This window comes from Marmota marmota, unplaced genomic scaffold, assembly GCF_001458135.2.
Source record: "Marmota marmota marmota unplaced genomic scaffold, marMar, whole genome shotgun sequence".
Taxonomy (NCBI): domain Eukaryota; kingdom Metazoa; phylum Chordata; class Mammalia; order Rodentia; family Sciuridae; genus Marmota; species Marmota marmota.
The window spans coordinates 3,626,921-3,646,789 of NW_026000196.1; the positions used below are offsets into that span (position 1 = coordinate 3,626,921).

Consider the following 19,869-nt stretch of genomic DNA (forward strand, 5'->3'; position numbering starts at 1 on the left):
CCTCTTCTTTTAATTCACTTCAAGTTTGGATTTGTTGAAATCTTTAAATCTGTGGACTGGTTTTTCATCATGTGCTGGGAAATTATCAGCCATTTACTCTTCAAATTTATCCTACTCCCCATTCTTCCTTTTCTTCCCCTGGAACTTAGTTTTATACACACTGAATGCTCACATTCTATCTTCCATATTTCTTAACCTAACTTACTACCTGTTGCATCTCTGTGCTACATGCTGAATAATTTTGTCTTGCCTTCTAAATTTAAGTTATTTCTCAAAATTTAATTTTGCAACCTCCCACAGATGAGGATCTTCTGGGGAGGATCTATATTTAATTCTGTCAGTTCCCAGGAGCACCATCCATTTTAGACCACTTTAAAGTCATGGCTTGAAAAAAATAAAAAAAATAAAGTCATGGCTTGAGATTTCTGAACTACCTGACTGATACAAACTAGGGCCAAAAATCAGCCTGAGGGTCAGCATCACTTAAGTCTCCATCATAATTCCCAAGGCCTCATTTGTAACCAGTTGATCAAAATCCTCCACAACCTTTTGGCTTAGGAGAAACCAACAGACTGAAGCTAGGGGTAGAGGAAAAGGGAGTCATGGTTGGGTTTCCTAATTTCTGAACCTTTGACCAAGCTTTAAAAACTGCATGTATACATTGAAGTATCATAACAACACTTCTATGGTAGAATTTTTAATGAATATGCCATTATAGGAAATTTAATTATGTTTATATGACTTAATAGGCATAGTTTTTCCCCTAAAATAAGAACCATTTATGTTTAAATTAGTTTGTTTGAAATAGGCAAGAAAATATTCTTTAAGTAAAATGAATCAACTGAAATTGATAGAAAGTGATTAGAACTTGTTAATGAATTACGTTAACCAGAGACAACGGTGGTCAATGTGGCAAAACTTATTTTCAAAGAGATATTTTTTCAAGATGAACGAGAAAAAGAAAAAATGGAGAATCCAATAAATCCCCAAATAAATTGTACAAATAAATAACCATAGATATTTCATTTAAAGTGCTCATGACTCATCTGAGTCATGAGCACTTTAAAATGTATTACACATATAGCATATTTACTGAATTCTTCTTTATTGTGCAGGATTCTCTACAGTTTTGCTGGGCACTAAAAGTAGAAATAAAGTAATTTCTCCACAATAAACAATATGTGTATAAAAGTGGATACATACCCTTGTAAAGCCAGCAGAAATTAAGGGCATTACAGACAACTCTTCTCTGTCCACCCTTCAGAAGAATATCATAAAGGGTTAGACAAAAGTTTTTATCAATTACATCTCTTTTCTTTTACTATTCACTAATTTACATACTTTCACTGTCATTTAACAAGTACTTTTAGAGGAATTAGATTAATACACTAATGTAAAATTGAAAATGATTTTCTGTTTCAATCTCATAGTTACCTTTTTGGCAGTATATATGCTACTATTTCCCCGCTTTCTATGTTTCCCAGGCTGGTTTTGAATTCCTGATTCAAGTGATCCTCCAGGTTTAGCTGGGACTACAAGAAATGCACCACTGTGCCCAGCTATTATAATACTTGAAATATAACAAATGAAATAGGAGTGGCCAAAAATCTTCTTATTATGTTAAAATTTTTAACAAAATTAAATTCTTTTAGATTTTCTTTTACTTCCAGTTTTTTAAAATATACCCTCCCTCCTATAGCTCAGAGAAAAAGATTAAAAGATACAGAAATATTTCTTCTATCTATAAAAATATACATTATAAATGACTATCTGAATATTTTTCCTCTTTATATGCTTACCTTCTTTCCTTACTCCAATTTATTAAGATTCTCCCCATTTATATAGAATTCTTTTTTTTTAACACTGGGGATTGAACCCAGGAGTACTTTACCTCTGAGCTATGTCCCTAGTATTTTTATTTTTTATTTTGAGACAGGGTCACACTAAGTTCTCAAGGTTGGCCTTGAACTTGCAATCCTCCTGCCTTAGCCTCCCAAGTTGCACATGCCACCACATAAGGCTCCCATTTATGTATAATTCAAATCCCCAGGGAGGTCTGGAGGTAGAGGACCTAGGAAGATACCCCAGAAACCTCCACACTTTTAGGAATGGAATTCTCTCAGGGTTTGCCTACTGTTGAAGCAAAATCAGAATGACTAGCTTGAGAACAGAACTTGCTCCATAAAGTTAACTGGAGAAGTAAAATAAATACAAAAGAATAAATAAAAAGTTAAATTTCAAAGGGGTTTTCCAGTTACAGCATGGAGACCCTAACTTGACTATCTGATAAGAGGAAGCATTACACTGATACCTGGGTTTCAACATAAAAAAAAAAGTAATAAAACAACAAAAATTTACCTGCGTACTACACCAACAATAACTGTGTTTTCTGCGAGTTTTGATGATCTGATAGACCTTAAAAAACAAAAAATTAAATATGAAAATAGTTCTCAAAAAACAAATAAATAAATTTGATACAGCAATTAAAAGTTCAGGGTGAGGGATACAAGGGAAGAAAAGGTCACTCCATATTCTGGATTCACCTTCTTAGCTACTTGATCTTTTTCTTTTTCTCTTTGGGGACAAAGTCCTAATCAGTAAATAGCAATAACCATAAAATTATGGAATGACTGTTAACAGTAGAGATGAAGTTATGTGCCGTCTACCCACTTTTGTTTTGCTAACTGGTTGTTTTGGATGGAGAATTTCCTCTATCCTCTGCTTATGTGAAAGGGACTACACAGTTGTAGTCCCTTTCTTCCTACTAAAGGGAAATGCAAGTTTATGTGTATTAAAGGCTGATGGCTGTGCAGACTGTGGGGATGAAAGAGCTCAAAGGCCAGCTCTTCACTCTATTCTAAGCAGCAAAAAAAAAAAAAAAATTGAAGAGTTCCTGGGTAAAATGAAGGCAAAATTAACACCACCACAAATCCTAACTAGGAAATGCAAGATATTATTCTATGAAGAGCATCAACACCTGTGAGAAGTGGTTAATCATGGAGGCCTGGTGGAGAAAAGTAAAAGACTGCTCCACTGAAGGTACTGAGAGAGTATGAGGCTCAGAGACCCTGGGGATAAGAATATAGCTTTAAAGATCGGGGGGGGGGGATGTAAATATGACACAGAGGAATAGGAGAAGGAAAAGGAAGAGCTCCGCTGGAGGTCTGCATCAGCTCCGAATACATCCTCCAGTGGGGCTGTCTGAAGAATGTCCAGGTGACCAAAGAAGGAAGGAACTCTGCCCAGACAGAGGAAGAGGACTCACATGGGGGACTTTAGAAGAAGAGGAATAGTAAGGACCATACCCAGCTTGTGCTAGCCAAGGGAGAAGCATGCTGGCCTCCTAGAGAATGTGTCCAGAGAGCTGAGGCTGGTAACAAAACTTCAAGATCTAGAACCATTTCTAAATTACAAAACACAAACTATTTGAATGACTATTTCTCAATTCTCCTAAAGACAGTACATAACATAAGCTTTCTAGATGTGTCAGAGATTCTGCATATACATTGGAGGGCCTCAGTGTTGGCAAACTTTCTGGTAAAGAGCCAGGAAGTAAATATTTTAGGTTTTGTGAGCCATATGGATCCATATGAACTCTGTCCCAACGACCTAACTCTGACATTGAATGCAGTCACAGGCTATACACAAATGAACAGGCAAGGCTGTGTCTTAGGGCCTTCAGGATAAATTTCCTTAGGGGTCCCAGGCTGAGAAAGGCTTGCTGTAATATAGATGCAGAGTATCCTGTGGTAGGAGTGTTGCTCAGGAACAGGAAAGCAGCTCTAGGGACTAACTTCTCTAGCTCCCACCTGCCTATGCTCTCAAAAAGAGCCAACCTAACACACACTACATGGTTCAATAGGAAGAGACCATCCAAACAGGCCACTGCAGGGCTTGCAGACCAAGTGTCTAACCCTGGTTCAGGCCTAGAAGGGTTGCTGAGTGGCAGACACTCGTGAAGGCTAATGTCCATCCCAGCATTCATCTCAAAACAAGGAGCAAGAGAGACACAGTCACACAGTGGTTTTTTCATGACTTCAAAGAACACTGTATCTGTTCTTGTATTTATGTTTCTATCGTATCACATAGATCTAGAGGGAGGAAAAGGAAATTTAAGTACCCAGCCAGCCATTTAAACCAGCTCTAGCTTTTTAGAAAAACAGATACCTGAATGATGGAATGGCACATAGGCAACCACACAGATGATCTCAGTAAGAAAGTTTGGGTGGCCTTCTCATAACTGGAAATACAAGAACAAGGGGCTCTGGCTAAGGAAGAAGTGGAAGGGAGGACCATGTTTAATTGGAGCAAGCCCTTCAAAGGAGCTCTAAAAGTGAAAAGAAGGTAGAGGCGTACTCTTGACTTTTTCTAGTGCATTTAGAGGAGGAACTGCTAGAAAAGGGACATCCTTTAGAATCATAAAAATTAGGAAAGAAATGACTCGGCCCAGTCAATAAGTACACCTGGACAATAGGAGGCAGATTTAAGAAGGAGCGCTATCCTGCAGAATGAGATTCTGTGAGAGCAAAGCGTGATTCTCTGAAAGCCATGTTACCTGGTGTACTAGTAGGAGTCAACTTGGCTACACATGATAGAAAGCCCCAAAGAAGAGTTACTTAACTATATGTACCCGTCTCACACATAAAAGATATACAGAGGAAGAGAGTCCAGGGCTGCCATAGTACTTTGAACAGCCAGGAACCTGGCCTCTTCCATTAGTTATTTTTCCAATATTGTCTATACATGGTTTCTTCCTCATAATCCAAGAGTTGTTGAGTGCTAGTCATAATGTCCACATTCCAGACAGCAGGAAAAAGGGTGTGCTCCCTCTCTTCAGCAGGAGACCTAAGTATGCAGGAATAGCACATAGGCAACCCACAGATGATCTCAGGATAGCTCCACTGGCCACCTTCAAGAAAAGCTAGCAAATGCAATATTGTTTCTCAGTGGCCATAGGCCCAGCTAAATATCAGAAATTCTATTATTAGGAAAAGATCAGAAATGGATATGGGGAGCAACTAATTACAGTCTCAAGTCACCTGGGCCGCCTACAAATAATTCTGTTGATGGTCTTGGCAAAACATTGGAAAAACAGCCACATGATGGAGGCTCACAATACGAACATGGTAAAGCTCTTTATAGAGTTAAATTTTGCATAAGCACAACTCATTGTGCTTTTGCTACTGTTCTCTGCCACATGGAGTGAATTTCAGATAAAAAATAATGAAATTTCCAATGGTAAAAAGGATCTGCAGACCAAGGTGAATCAAGAAATTACACGAAAGCATCTGGAACCGAGTCAATCTTGCTTCTGCACTCAACACAGATTTTAATTTTGTTAATGCGCTTTGGGTTTCCATGTAGTGTTTCTTCCATCTCCTTTTACAAAACCTTCCTTTTCATTACAGAGCCATGCTCCTATAGCACAAAGGAATATTTCTTCACTTCTTCAGAGTACACTCAGCGTATGTCTCCAAAAAGATTTTCAGTTTCTTATAAAAAAAATGATGCTCCTTAGGGCTATTCTTCCCTGAAGATATGCCAAGGCAGATCTTCATAGGTCCCCTGCTTCATCCTGTTCACTCACCACTGAAAAGGAGCAGCACCTACCCAGGCTGAGAGTTTGTCAGAAGAGAGGGTCAAAGTTTCCTTAGCACCCCTGCACTGGACCCTAGGTGCCAGCAACTCCTTCTGAGCTCCGAGCTGCAGGTCAGGTGGACAGGTGCAGTCAGGCTTGGCGAGTGCAGGCAGTGGGTGGGCGCATCTACTGCACAGTGTGACTCCTGGACTGCTCTCCTTGTTCTCAAACTAAATTTTAGAATTGATGTAGTTTGCTGTTCTAAAACTGCAGTATGTGAAGGACTGTTTCAGCCTCCTTGTGCTTCTGTTCCTTTCTACAACACAACAGGAAAAACCATGGCTCTGTCCAATCCCATCTCAGGTTTCTAAACACACAGAATGTGAAGAACAAAGCGGCAACAGGGGTAGCAGTGGGGCCTCTGGCAAGCTCACAGAAGACCTGCTGACCAGCTGGGGCTTGGCTGTCTGTTTCTTTAGTGCAACTCCTACATCCCAAACTTAGCAGATGCAGTGGGAGAGAATTAAAGCCTCTTCCCACTGCCTTCCTTTAGGGCCACCGGTACTTAAGCTTCAGAAACTGAAGTGTGTGGAGCACACTCTTATGATATTTCCCCAGTACAACAGATCAGAGTGGAAACCCCTGTCCTTTTCTGCTTCCCCAGCTTCTTCTATCTCTATTGTCTTATCTTTGCTTTTTTATTGCGTGATCTTCTCTCTTGCTATCTTTTGGATCTCCTGACAGGAAATACAGGTACTGCACAAAATGGCCTCCAGCAGCCCCACCACAGGCTCACCTGCCTCTACTCCTCCTGTCTTCCACACTATCCTCTACTTTGTGCCAAGTGATCTTCCATCTTCTCCTGGAACTGCCCTGCACAGAATATGCTAGTGTCTTAATTGCCCAAAGGGTAGAATTCAGAGCCTTTGGCTCAGCACACTGGGCCTCCAGACCTGGCTTGTGTCTGCTGCTTCAGTCTACTAAACCATGATCCTCATCTGACTGGCTGGCAGCCACCAGCACTGAGCAGAGGAGCCCAGACACCCTCATTTTCCTACCCGGTAGAAGCTCCCTCTATCAGAAAGTTTCTTTCAAAGTTTATATCCACCCTTCAGGACTCAACCCAAATATCCTCTGTGTAGCCCTCCTTAACACAGGTACCCAGAGCACTATGTGTAAACCTCTTCTGTGGGCACTTGTAACTCTGTACTGTAGTCACTCACTTGTCCTCTGTATGAGTTGATGTGTCTACTCCAAAATTGAGGTGGCATCAATGTGACAGCATTAAGAGTGGGGTCTTTAAGAGGTGCATAGGCCATAAGGGTTCCTCTCTCATGAATGGGATCAAGGCTCTTAAAAGAGGGACTGAATGCAGCCTTTGAGGATGCAGCACTCACCAGACAACCAAACCTGCAAGCCCCTTGATCTGAGATTTCCTAGCCTCCAGAACTAAGAGAAAAATTATTTTCTATTCTTTATAGATTACCATTCTCAAGAAATTCTGCTATACTATGCATAGTGAGGTGACTACAGGTAACAGTAATATACTGTACATTTCAAAAAGTTATAAGAAAGAATTCTGAAAGTTTTCACCATAAAGAAATGATGCATATTTGAGGAGATAAATATGTTTAACCTGATTTAAACATTACACAATGCATACATGTATTGAATATCATAAGGTACCACACATTAGTATGTACAATTTTGTTAGTTTAAAAGCATAGTAATAAATAAATTACCTAGTCTCAAGTATTTTGTTATAGCAGTACAAAACAAAGACATACTCCAGCTAGAAAATTAGTTCCTTGAAGGTGAGAATCATGTCTTATTCATCTATATGGCTCTAGTATCAAATGCAGACTGAGACTTGCAAAGTAGGGCCCCTAAATCATGAATGTGGAAATACAGCACAGAATATTTGACCTTCAGGAAGGCAACTCATAAGGAGTGTAAGGAATTCCAAATGCCCCCAGTTATTTGAACAAGTCAGCAACTGATGAAAAATCCTTCAAAGACCACAGGTGTCAATTAGGCATCCTAAAAGGGAAGACAGAGGGAAGGACAATCCTCCCTCAAGGCTAAGGACTCATTGATTGTGCAGGTCTCCTGGGAGAAACAGTAAGCCAATTAAGGAGCAGAGTCTATAGAGAGTTCTTGAAGAAGCAGTCTATAGCAAGCAGGCATCCCTCTAGGGAGATGTACAGGGAGATGAACCTGGTAAGAGCCAGAATCAAGATGAAATTAACTTAGGATAATAAATTAAGGCCTGCTCCTGAGTCTAGAAAATTCAATATGAATGGTAGGAAAGACCCAAACCCCACCCCAAACTCTTACCCAATAAGATGAAGATGCTGTGGTAGGAAAAAGCTAGAGAGAAAGACTTGAGATTCTTGGCCCAGGCGAGAATGCAGCCATCAGGAAAGGAATGTGACCAGAGTCTGCTTTTGTAAAGGTCTGCTCTCTGGTAGGGGAAGGGAGGGTACTGTTCTGTTTGCTCTTCACTGGTCCATCCAAACTTATTGTGAACTTTCAGTTCAGAGCCAGGTTTACAAGAGCTATTAATTGGAAGAGGATCCCCAGATGGGGTGAGAATCTGAAACCACACTCTTATGAGGGGCCACTAACAGCAATGAGGATGTGCTCAATTCAGCAAAGACATATCTTGAAGGAACACAATTTCTGTCTTCAAATGTTGGAGATTCATTCCGGGAAAGAGGAACAGATCTATCTGGCAACCAAATCCAGACAAGTTGGGCTCAACCTGAAGGAGAAATTCTGAAACTCAGGAGCTTTCCCTTGGGGAACTGGAGGACCCCAAAAGAGGTTGGATAAAGGGTGGTGGGTACTCTGTAGAAGTGAATATCATAGATGACATTCTGCATTTCTTAAGAACCATGTTAGGCAATTTAGTTCCTACTCTTTGTTTAAAAATTATATAAAATAGTCCTTTATATGATGAAAAAATGATTATAATATTTATGGAATTTGGTATTTGTATTTTTTCTCAGTAGTATGTAGCTTAATTTCTCAGTAGTATGTAGCTTAATTTTATTTACTTTTGTATAAACAAAATTCTCTTATATAGGGCTCTATAAAATTTTGTTAAATTAATTAACCCTATGTGTTTAGAATATTCCCAAAATACACAACCGTGTATTTTCTTCCCTTAAAAAGTGGGCTGGGGATGTGGCTCAAGTGGTAGCGCCCCCGCCTGGCATGCGTGAGGCACTGGGTTCAATCCTCAGCACCACATGAAAATTAAAAAAAAAAAAAAAAAAGTGGAGCAGAGGCCAGGCGCAGAGGTACATACCTATAATCCTGACTAACTGGGAGCCTGAGGCAGGAGGATAGCCAGTTGAGGGCCAGCCTGAGAAAGCCAGACCCTGTCTTGAAATTAAAAAAAAAAAAAAAGGTGGTGGTGGGGTAGTGGCTTAGTTAGTGGTGGTTCATCCTCACTACCAAAAAACAAAAAACAAAAAAAGTGGAGTATGTTATGTATATTTTATCATGATTTAAAAAGTGCAGCATAACTAATATAACTTAGTTTTTCTTTCATAATACAGGATGATCCAGCAGTCACCTTTATGAATATAAATTTCCATTGTCCAGCACATACCAGTGGCTATGTTTGAGCCTGCAGAAGACAGGGAAAGAGGCTAAGTTTTCCTTAGCATTTCCTCCCATCCCCTGCCTCAGCTTTTCTAACTTGGCATCCCTTTGTCCTTCCTTAGATATCTCTCCTGCCTTGCAGCATTCCACCAACATACTCAGACATCACATAATTTATATATTTCCTGCCCTTCCTTTGAGTGATACCCATCAGATGTTAGGGAAAGAAGAGATCTTGGAAAATAAGTGTTCCAAATTTACAGCTGATGGTCCACACCAGCCCACACGGGACCCAGGCTCACAGTAGGTCTAGTCCACCCCTCCACCAGTGGGGCAGACACCCACCAGAGCCTAACCTCTGGCACAGAACTGCCTCTTCCCAACAGCAGACTACCTCAGAAGGTCGAGCCCAGCAGTCCAGATCCACCCACTCCAACTTGCACAGAACCTAATCTAGGATGCAGTAGCATTCGTTGAGGAACACCAGAAGGGTCTGGAAGCCCAACATCAAGGTGAGATACAGACAATCTGCATGGGTACTACAAGAATGTAGGGAAGAAACTGTAATATCTCAGATCCACACTGCAAGAAAGGAAGACACATAGACAACATGAAAAAAAATGGGAGGAAAGTGCCTCAAACAAACCAGGACTCTACAGTAACAGAACCCATGGAGAGTGAAGTTGATGAAATGTCAGAGAATGGGTTCAGAAGGTTCATAATTAAAATGATCTGTGAATTAAAGAATGACCTAAATGAGCGAATACAGGCAAAAATTGATCACTCCAACAATGAGGTAAGAGAGCAAATACAGGTAGCAAAAGATTACTTCAAGAAAGAGATAGAGACTCTGAAAAAAAAAAAACAGAAATCCTTGAAATGAAGGATACAATAAATCAAATAAAAAAAACTCAACGGAAAGCATATCCAACAGACTAGATCACTTGGAAGAAAGGATGTCAGATAATGAAGACAAAATATACAATCTGGAAAATAAAGTTGATCACACAGTGATGATAGTAAGAAACCATGAACAGACATTCCAAGAATTATGGGACAGCATCAAAAGACCAAATATAAGAGTTACTGGGATAGAAGAAGGCACAGATTTTTCAAACCAAAGGAATGCACAATCTCCTCAATGAGATAATATCAGAAAATTTCCCAAGCATGAAGAACAAATTGGAAAACCAAATACAAGAGGCTTACAGGACACCAAATGTACAAAATTACAACAGATCTACACCAAGGCACATTATAGTGAAAATGCCTAGCATACAGAATAAGGATCTTCAAAGCCGCAATAAAGAGAAATTAAATCACATATGGGGGAGACCAATTTGAATCTCAGAAGATTTTTCAACCCAGACCCCCAAAGCCAGGAGATCGTGGAACAACATATACCAAGCTCTGAAAGAAAATGAATGCCAACCGAGAATCTTATATCCAGAAAAACTAAGCTTTAGATTTAATGATGAAATAAAAACCTTCCATGATAAACAAAAATTAAAAGAATTTACAACTAGAAAGCCTGTACTACAGAACATCCTCAGCAAAATATTCCAAGAAGAGAAAATGAAAAACAATGATGAAAATAAGCAGAAGGAGGTATTATACTAAAGAAAAATCTAATCAGAGAAGAAACCAAGTCACATTAAATATCAAAAATAAACAAAAATGGCTGGGAATACAAATCATGTTTCAATAATAACCCTGAATGTTAATAGCCTAAACTCACCAACCAAAAGAAATAGTCTAGCAGATTGGATAAAAAAAAAAAAAAAAGACCCAACAATATGCTGCCTCTGAGAGACTCATCTCATAGGAAAAGACATCCATAGACTGAAGGTGAAGGGTTGGGAAAAATCATACCACTCACATGGACTGTGGAAGCAAACAGCAGTTTCCATCCTCATATCAAATAAAGTAGATTTCAAACTAAAGTCAATCAAAAAGGATAAAGAAGGACACTACATACTGCTCAAAGGAACCATAAACCAACAAGACTTAAAAATTATAAATAAATATGCCCCAAACAATGAAGCATCTACATTCATCAAACAAACTCTTCTCAAATTCAAGAGTCAAATAGACCACAACACAATAATTTTGGGTGAGTTTAACACACCTCTTTCATGGCTAGACAGATCTTCCAAACAAAAGCTGAACAAAGAAACTATAGAACTCAATAATACAATCAATAACTTAGACTTAACGGACATGTATAGAATATCCCATCCTTTAACGAAAGAATATACTTTCTTCTCAGCAGCACATGGGTCCTTCTCTAAAATAGACCATATACTATGCCACAAAGCAACTCTTAGCAAATATAAATAAGTAGAGATACTACCCTGCATTCTATCAGATCATAATGAAATTAAATTAGAAATCAATGATAAAATAAGAAATAAAATCCATTCCAACACCTGGAGACTAAATAATATGCTACTAAATGAACAATGGGTTGCAGAAGACATCAAGGAGAAGATTAAAAAAATTTTAGAGGTGAATGAGAACGCAGATACAATATATTGAAATCTCTGGGACACTATGAAAACAGTTCTAAGAGAAAAGTTCATTGCATGGAGTTCATTCCTTAAAAGAAGAAAATCAACAAATAAATGACTTAACATTATATCTCAAAGCCCTAGAAAAAGAAGAACAAGTCAACACCAAAAGCAGAAGATAGGAAATAATTAAAATCAGAGCTGAAATCAATGAAATTGAAATAATTGACAGAAAAAAAATTTGGTTCTTTGAAAAAATAAATAAAATTGACAGACCCTTAGCCATGCTAATGAAGAGAAGAAGAGAGAAAACTCAAATCATTAACATACATGATGAAAAAGGAAATATCACAACAGACATTATAGAAGTACAGAAGATAATTAGAAATTATTTTGAAAACTTGTACCCCAATAAAATATAAAATATCAAAGGCATCGACAAATTTCTAGAGTCATATAATTTGCCCAAATTGAATCAGGATGATACACAATTTAAACAGATCAATTTAAAGTGACAAAATAGCAGATACCATCAAAAGTCTACCAACCAAGAAAAGCCCAGGACTGGATGGATACACAGCCGAGTTCTACAAGACCTTTAAAGAAGAACTAATACCAATACTCTTCAATTCATTTCAGGAAATAGAAAAAGAGGCAGCACTTCCAAACTCATTGAATGAGGCCAGTATCACCCTGATTCCAAAACCAGGCAAAGATACATCAAAAAATGAAAACTTCAGACCAATATCTCCAATGAACATGGATGTAAAAAAAAATTCTCAACAAAATTCTGGCAAATTGAATACAAAAACATATCAAAAGATGGTGCGCGATGATCAAGTGGGATTCATCCCAGGGATGTAAGGTTGGTTCAACATACAGAAATCAATAAATGTAATTCATCACATCAATAGACTTAAAGATAAGAATCATATGATCATCTCAATAGACACAGAAAAAGCATTTGACAAAATACAGCACCCCCTTTATGTTCAAAATGCTAGAAAAATTAGAGATAATAGGAACATACCTCAACATCATAGAGGCTATCTATGCTAAGCCCCAGGCCAACATCATTCTAAATGGAGAAAAATTGAAGGCATTCCCTCTAAAAACTGGAACAAGACAGGGATGCCCTCTTTCACCACTGCTATTTAACATAGTTCTTGAAACACTGGACAGAGCAATTAGACGAAAGAAATTAAAGGATACATACAGAAAAAGAAGAACTCAAATTGGCACTATTTGCTGATGATATGATTCTATACCTAGAAGACTCTAAAAGTTCCACCAGAAAACTTCTAGAACCAGTAAATGAATTCAGCGAAGTAGCAGGATATAAAATCAACACCCATAAATCAACGGCATTTCTGTATCAGTGACAAATTCTCAGAAAGGGAAACGAGGAAAACTATCCCATTCTCAATAGCCTCAAAAAAAAAAAAATAAAATACTTGGGAATCAACTTAACAAAAGAGGTGAAAGATCTATATAATGAAAATTATGGAATCCTAAAGAAAAAAGTCAAAGAAGACCTTAGAAGATACAAAGATCTACCTTGCTCTTGGATAGGCAGAATTAATATTATCAAAATGACCATACTTCCAAAAGCACTATACAGATTTAATGCAGTTCCGATCAAAATTCCAATGACATTCCTCATAGAAAGAGAAAAAGCAATCATGAAACTCATTTGGAAAAATAAGAGTCCCAGAATAGCTAAAGCAATCCTTAGCAGGAAGAGTGAAGCAGGTGGCATCACTACATGAGACCTTAAACTATACTACAGAGCAATAATAACAAAAACAGCATGGTACTGGCACCAAAACAGACTGGTAGACCAATGGTACAGAATAGAGGACACAGAGACTAACCCACAAAATTAAAATTATCTTATATTAGACAAAGGTGTCAAAAACATGCATTGGAGAAAAGATAGCCTCTTCAACAAATGGTGCTGGGAAAACTGGAAATCCATATGCAACAAAATGAAATTAAATCCCTATCTCTCACCATGCACAAAACTCAACTCAAAATGGATCAAGGACTTAGGAATAAAACTAGAAACCTTGAGTCTAATAAAAGAAAAAGTAGGCCCTAATTTCCACCATGTGGGATTAGGCCCCAGCTTCCTTAATAAGAAGAACTAATACCAATACTCTTCAATTTATCCTGTGGCACAAGAATTAAAATCAAGAATCAATAAATGGGATGGACTCAAACTAAAAGTTTCTTCTCAGCAAAAGAAATAATCTGTGAGGTGAATAGAGAGCCTACATCTTGGGAGCAAATCTCTACCCCTCACACATCAGATAGAGCACTAATCTCTAGGGTATATAAAGAACTCAAAATGATGATATGATTCAAAAAGCTAAGCACCGGGGCTGGGGCTGGGGCTGAGCGGTGGAGCACTCGCCTAGCATGTGAGGGAAGCTGGGTTCAATCCTCAGCACCACACAAAAATAAATAAAATAAAGGTATTGTGTCCAACTACAACAACAACAACAAAAAGCTAAGCACCATAAAAACAAATAACCCAATCAATAAGTGGGCCAAGGATCTGAAGAGACACTTTTTAGAAAATGATATACAATCAATCAATATATGAAAAAATGTTCATCATCTCTAGCAATTAGAGAAATGCAAATCAAAACCACTCTAAGATTTCATCTCTCTCAGGTCAGAATGGCAGCTATTATGAAGACAACAATAAATGTTGGTGAGGATGTGGGGGAAAAAGTACATTCATACACTGCTGGTGGGACTGCAAATTGATGCAGCCAATATGGAAAGCAGTATGGAGATTTCTTGGAAAATTGGGAATGGAACCACCATTTGACCCAACTATCTGTCTCCTTAGTCTATACTCAAAGGACTTAAAAACAGCATACTACAGGGACACAACCACATCAATGTTTATAACAACACAATTCATAATAACTAAACTGTGAAATCAACCTAGATACCCTTCAATAGATGAATGTATTAAAAAGATGGAATATTACTCAGCAATAAAAGAGAATAAAATCATGGCATTTGCAGGTAAATTGATGGCACTGGAGGAGATAATGCTAAGTGCAGTTAGCCAATCCCAAAAAAACAAACGCTGAATGTTTTTTTGATATAAGGAGGCTGATTCATAGTGGGATAGGGAGAGGCAGCTTGGGTGGAATAGACGAACTCTAGATAGGGCAGAGGGGTTGGAGGGGAAGGAAGGTGACATGGGGTTATAAATGATGGTGGAATGTGATGATCATTATTATCCAAAGTACAGGTATGAAGATACAAATTGATGTGAATATACTTTGTATACAATCAGAGATATGAAAAATTGTGCTCTATATGTGTAGTAAGAATTGTAATGCATTTTACTTTTTTGTATTTTGTATTTGTTATTTTGTATAAATAACAACAACAACAACAAAAAGAATGCTGAAAAAAATAATTTACAGCTGAGATAAAACATCTCCAGAGAAGGCAGAGTTACCCAGCCCAGCAGGTGGACAGGGGAAAAGCTGAGCTAGGACGTTTGCTTCCCTCTGCCCAGGCCAGAGCTTTCTCTATTTCCCTTGGTGACTGACCAGACAAGATGTCAAATAGTTCTGTACTATAGTGATAATGCCTTGCTGCAGAGTCAATTGGCAAGGAATATAGGCAGCACTTCAGCTACTAGATCAAGGTCAGAGAGGAAACTACAAATACAAACATACTAGGGTGAAAGCCACCTGGTCTTACTATCAGAAATGTGGGCTCTTGCCACCAAGAAAGCAAGCACATGAAGAAATAACTAGGTACCCCCGCAAACAACCTTTTGATATGATGCTATTTGTCATGTCAATTTTTAACTCTTTATATTTGGCTTAAATCTTTTTTTATCAAAAGTCAAGATTTTAAATATCCTAACTATGTTATATAATTAAATAAATATCCTATAACTATGGTATATAGTACATTATACTAAAGTCATGATTTGTCTTTCCCCTATTAAATAAAATGGTAGTTTACTTCACTTTGCATCTATCAGCAGCAAAAAAAATTTCTTTAATTTTAAAGAAGCACTTTTTTAGATTTATGCCTGCAACCCAAAATTCTCTCATGATATTAATATTGTTGCATGCATTATAAATGAAGTACATTTCTCTAATATTAGAAAACAATTCTGAAATTTTTTAAATTAAAAAACGATCTGGAAAATTATTATAATTTTTGTCACAGTAACATGCAGTTGATAACTATGCTTAATTAAACATTGAGTTTCATCTTAACCCTTAATGGTTCTCATTCACATTTTTTAAAACTTTTTTAAACAAAGCAAAGCCACACAAAACAAGAGAGATTAGTCTAAGAAATAATGAGGTTCTAATGTCTTGCTTACTTTCCATTGAGAGACTGAATTCAACTCAATGTTTCTAGGAGACATTTTTTGTTACAAATGCCAGTGGGATTATTTAGGCTTGAGTAGTGCGCTTACCTGCACAATGCCTCTGCATCCAGCTGACGGGGATTTCTGTGGTCTATGATGATGATGTCATGATGTTTGTCCAGGAAACAGTCAAGGACTGTTTGTGCCTCCTTGGTTACTGTACACTTAAATCCTGCTTTTTCACATGCCCTGCAGAATCCCTTACACTGGTTATCTTCTTTGGTAAACACTAAAAGTACCTGAATCAAAAAGAGCACATACACATTTTTTTCAGAGATGTTTTTAGAATTGTTATTTATTAACTATGATTTCCCAACTCTTTTCATGCAAGGTCACACAAGAACATAATCATCAAATTCAAATCCTTCTTCTATCCATAACTCACAGCATTCTCATTCAGTTCCCCGAATCAGTGTTATTATCTATCTACTCTTAGTCTAGAAGTTCAAGTGCATGGCTCATATACTTACTTCTTTTGCTAATAAACCCACTGGCAGAACTCAACAAAGACTTAATAGAGCATTTTATATTGAAACTGAATCAATTAAAATACACAATATTTATTTAGTAAACAGAAACTTAATGGAGTATGCCTCTGATGACAAATGCTAATATTTCAGTGAAACTATAGAAACACTCAATTATTTCAATATTGTATTTAAAAGTTTTGACACCAAATTTTATATAGTTCCTTCAAGTTAAAAAAATCACTCTGATTGTAAAAGTAACAATAGGTAGACTGAAATATTACATTTCAAAGCCTACCACTTAAGTGACAAAGGAACAATACCAGGTGTGATAGGCAACATCTGTGTGGATGATAGGACAAGAGCTGGCTATGCTAGCTCCAGCCCCAGATCTGGGAGGCCTGGATCTACTACCTCTTCCCTCTCCATCCAGGGCCCAACCAGAGCTGGCTCCTGAACCAGAACATGGCTCCATCTCTTCAGAGCCAGACTCATTAATGTGGTAACAGTAATGGGTCAGGTGGAGATGGAGCAGCCATTATAAATGTTCATCTCCCTAAAGATCTCCCTAGAGGGGATGCCTGCCTGCTATGGACTGTTTCTTCAAAGACTTCAAAGCTAACAGAAACACTCTTCCCCACGGTTTACTTCCTTCAAGTATACCCACAGCACAAATATCACGAATGCAAGGAACTAAGAGCATATACTTCCACCAGCCCTTTCCATATTTCTAAAAACGTAACAGTGAACATGTGTTTGCATGTGTGCAGGGAGCCCCAAATAATCTGGTTAAATTTTAATGGAATACTTTGTTTCCTGCTTATGATTAAACAAATGATAGATATTGCTAAACCAGCTTAATGTGGACTGCAGACACATCTGTATCCCTAAATATCTCAATGTACATTTCTAAGGATGGTCTCTTACGTAAGTATAGTATTGTTGTCAAGGCCAGGAAATTTAATATTGATCCAATATTGCTATCTAACAGAGAAGACTTTATATTTTATACTGTTCTTGTTTTCTTTTGTACTAGGGATTGAACCCAGGGGCACTTAACCACTTCCTCAGTCCTTTTTATATTTTTTAAATTTTGACACAGAATCTCACTAAGTTTGCTTAGGGCCTTGCTAAATTGCTAAGACTGGCTTTGAACACACGATCTGCCTGCCTCAGCCTCCCAAATTGATGGGATTACAGATGTATACCACCACACCTGGCTATATTTTAAATATATAACTTTATTTTTTAATGAAAGTCAACATGTGAAAATCACAGCATGGTTCATTAGTACCTGAAGTTGATCTTGATGAAATCTCATGGGGCCAAATTGTACGTCAGCCACTGCTCCCTGTAAGAAAGAGATTTGCTGTTTAACAAGGGAGAATCTTGCTTAAATTTTCTGTTTAATCAGTGCTACAGATGAAAGTAAAATGTCTGCTCTAGAAAACAATTACATAAAGTAGATAGACAAATGTTCATCTCCCTAAAGATGAATTAAGAAAATTCCTAAGGATTTCCTTATAGCCCCCAGGAAAAACTGGAGCAGGAAAGGAGAAATAAAATTAATCTGATCTTGGTGCTACCTTTTACAATGTGCAACTTTAAGTGAATTACTCAACCATTCTCAGTCTTGATTTCTTGTTTTATAAATATCAAATGACACCTTATAAACACCAAATAAACCTTGGTGCCCTCGATACCTATTTCTGCCTTTCTCCTGATAGCAATGAAATCTTATATCCAAAAGGGCATATGAATAATGCAATCCAGCAGTCAAAACCACAGAATATCAAAGAAACCTCTGAGAAATAGTTGATGCTTTGTTTTACAGAGACAGGTAATAGCACTTGACAATAAGTGCTTATCCATATAAGAACTTATCATTAAAACATACCATGACATACCCAACCCCAGTGAGCAGCCATAAACCAAATCAGGGATTGCCTGTTCTTGTCACTGTGCTTAGGACTGAACATGTTATTTCACTAAATTATCTCAGCAACATGGTGATCCGAGGTTCCAAGTATTTTGCTTAGGACCATACAGCTAGAAAGTGGTATTGCTGGGATTCTAATCCAGGTCTATTTAGTTCCATACCCTGTGCTGCAAAGTTAGGGCTACCAGAAGGTTTGGGCAACTTGTTCTCTGCATAAAGGAGCCCAAAAGAGGGAAAAGGAAACCCAGTACCAGGTAATGAACTCTGGCACTGAGATTCTGATGTAGGAACAGTCACACTTTGCAATCTACATGTATTGAAGGGAACCTTATCCTAGTCCTCTGGTGATGGTAGATTTCATACCTAGAGCAGCAACCAAAGAACTGGATCTATAAGAAACTTCCTACAAAACATTTCCTACTTGACTACCAACTCCTATCTCCCCCTGCAAACAGTAAGCTATAGTAAGCACATGTAACAAAATTCTTAGTGATAAGGGAACCATGAGAAGCTGATGTTTACTAATCTCCTAATTATGGGCCCCTGGCTAATTTCTGATTTTTCTTTTTGTCTTTCAAAAGGCATAAAAAAGGGGCTAGAGTTGTAGCTCAGTGGTAGAGTGCCTGCCTCACACATCTGAGGCACTGAGTTTGATCCTCAGCATCACATAAAAATAAATAAATAAATAAAGATATTGTGTTCATCCACAACTAAAAAAAATGTTTTTTAAAAAAGGCATAAAAATGGGGCTGGAGTTGTGGCTCAGTCGTAGAGTGCTCACCTAGTATGCATAAGGTTACTGGGTTCAATCCTCAGTACCACATAAATATAAAATAAAGATATTGTGTCAATCTAAAACTTAAAAAAAAGGCATAAAAAGAATGAGGGTCTCTACTGTTTCAGATCTAAGACTAGGAGAAGATTCTTTGGAAAGGAGGCAGAGTAAGGAAAACAGACAGCTTGAGGCACTGCACATCCTCTTGGGCTATGGAACTACTAGCCAGGCTCACAAAATAGAATTTCTGAAAGAGAAGATGGTCTAAGAGCCTGGAGGAGTCTAAAAAGAACTAGATAGAAGATGGAGGAATCTCCAATCTCTGTCCTAGTAGAATGTGTCTGTTTGGGGAACTCTTGGACTTGCAAATTCTAGAAGAAGCTTAGATAGTAAACTGAGATTAATTTCAGGCAATGTTAGCTCTTAGTCCATTGCAGCGGCCCAGCCCAACCTACAGGAGGCAGCTGTATATGTGTTTCCAAAACAACCTGAACACATATAGCAAAAAGGACTCCATTCTGCAAATTTCAGAGATCTGGGCTCTGCTCACTGAATGCTGCTTCTC

At 38.0% G+C, this 19,869-nt stretch overlaps 1 protein-coding gene across 6 annotated transcripts in view; it reads right to left on the reverse strand.

Moving 5' to 3' along the window:
• Pde8a (phosphodiesterase 8A) overlaps positions 1-19,869 on the reverse strand; it is a 157,522-nt gene that overhangs the window by 58,290 nt on the left and 79,363 nt on the right. For 5 of the 6 annotated variants that reach the window (XR_007342819.1, XM_015493022.1, XM_048790194.1 and 2 more), the window contains 4 exons: positions 17,885-17,941; positions 16,172-16,362; positions 2,359-2,415; positions 1,204-1,258 (listed from right to left, as the gene is read on the reverse strand). Coding sequence is in view for 4 of the 6 variants with exons in the window: in XM_015493022.1 (XP_015348508.1) it covers positions 1,204-1,258; positions 2,359-2,415; positions 16,172-16,362; positions 17,885-17,911 (330 nt within the window). In the remaining 2 variants the exon portion in view is untranslated. Of the gene's footprint in view, positions 1-1,203; positions 1,259-2,358; positions 2,416-16,171; positions 16,363-17,884; positions 17,942-19,869 lie in introns of those variants that run through there. The other variant, XM_048790197.1, reaches the window with a different exon arrangement.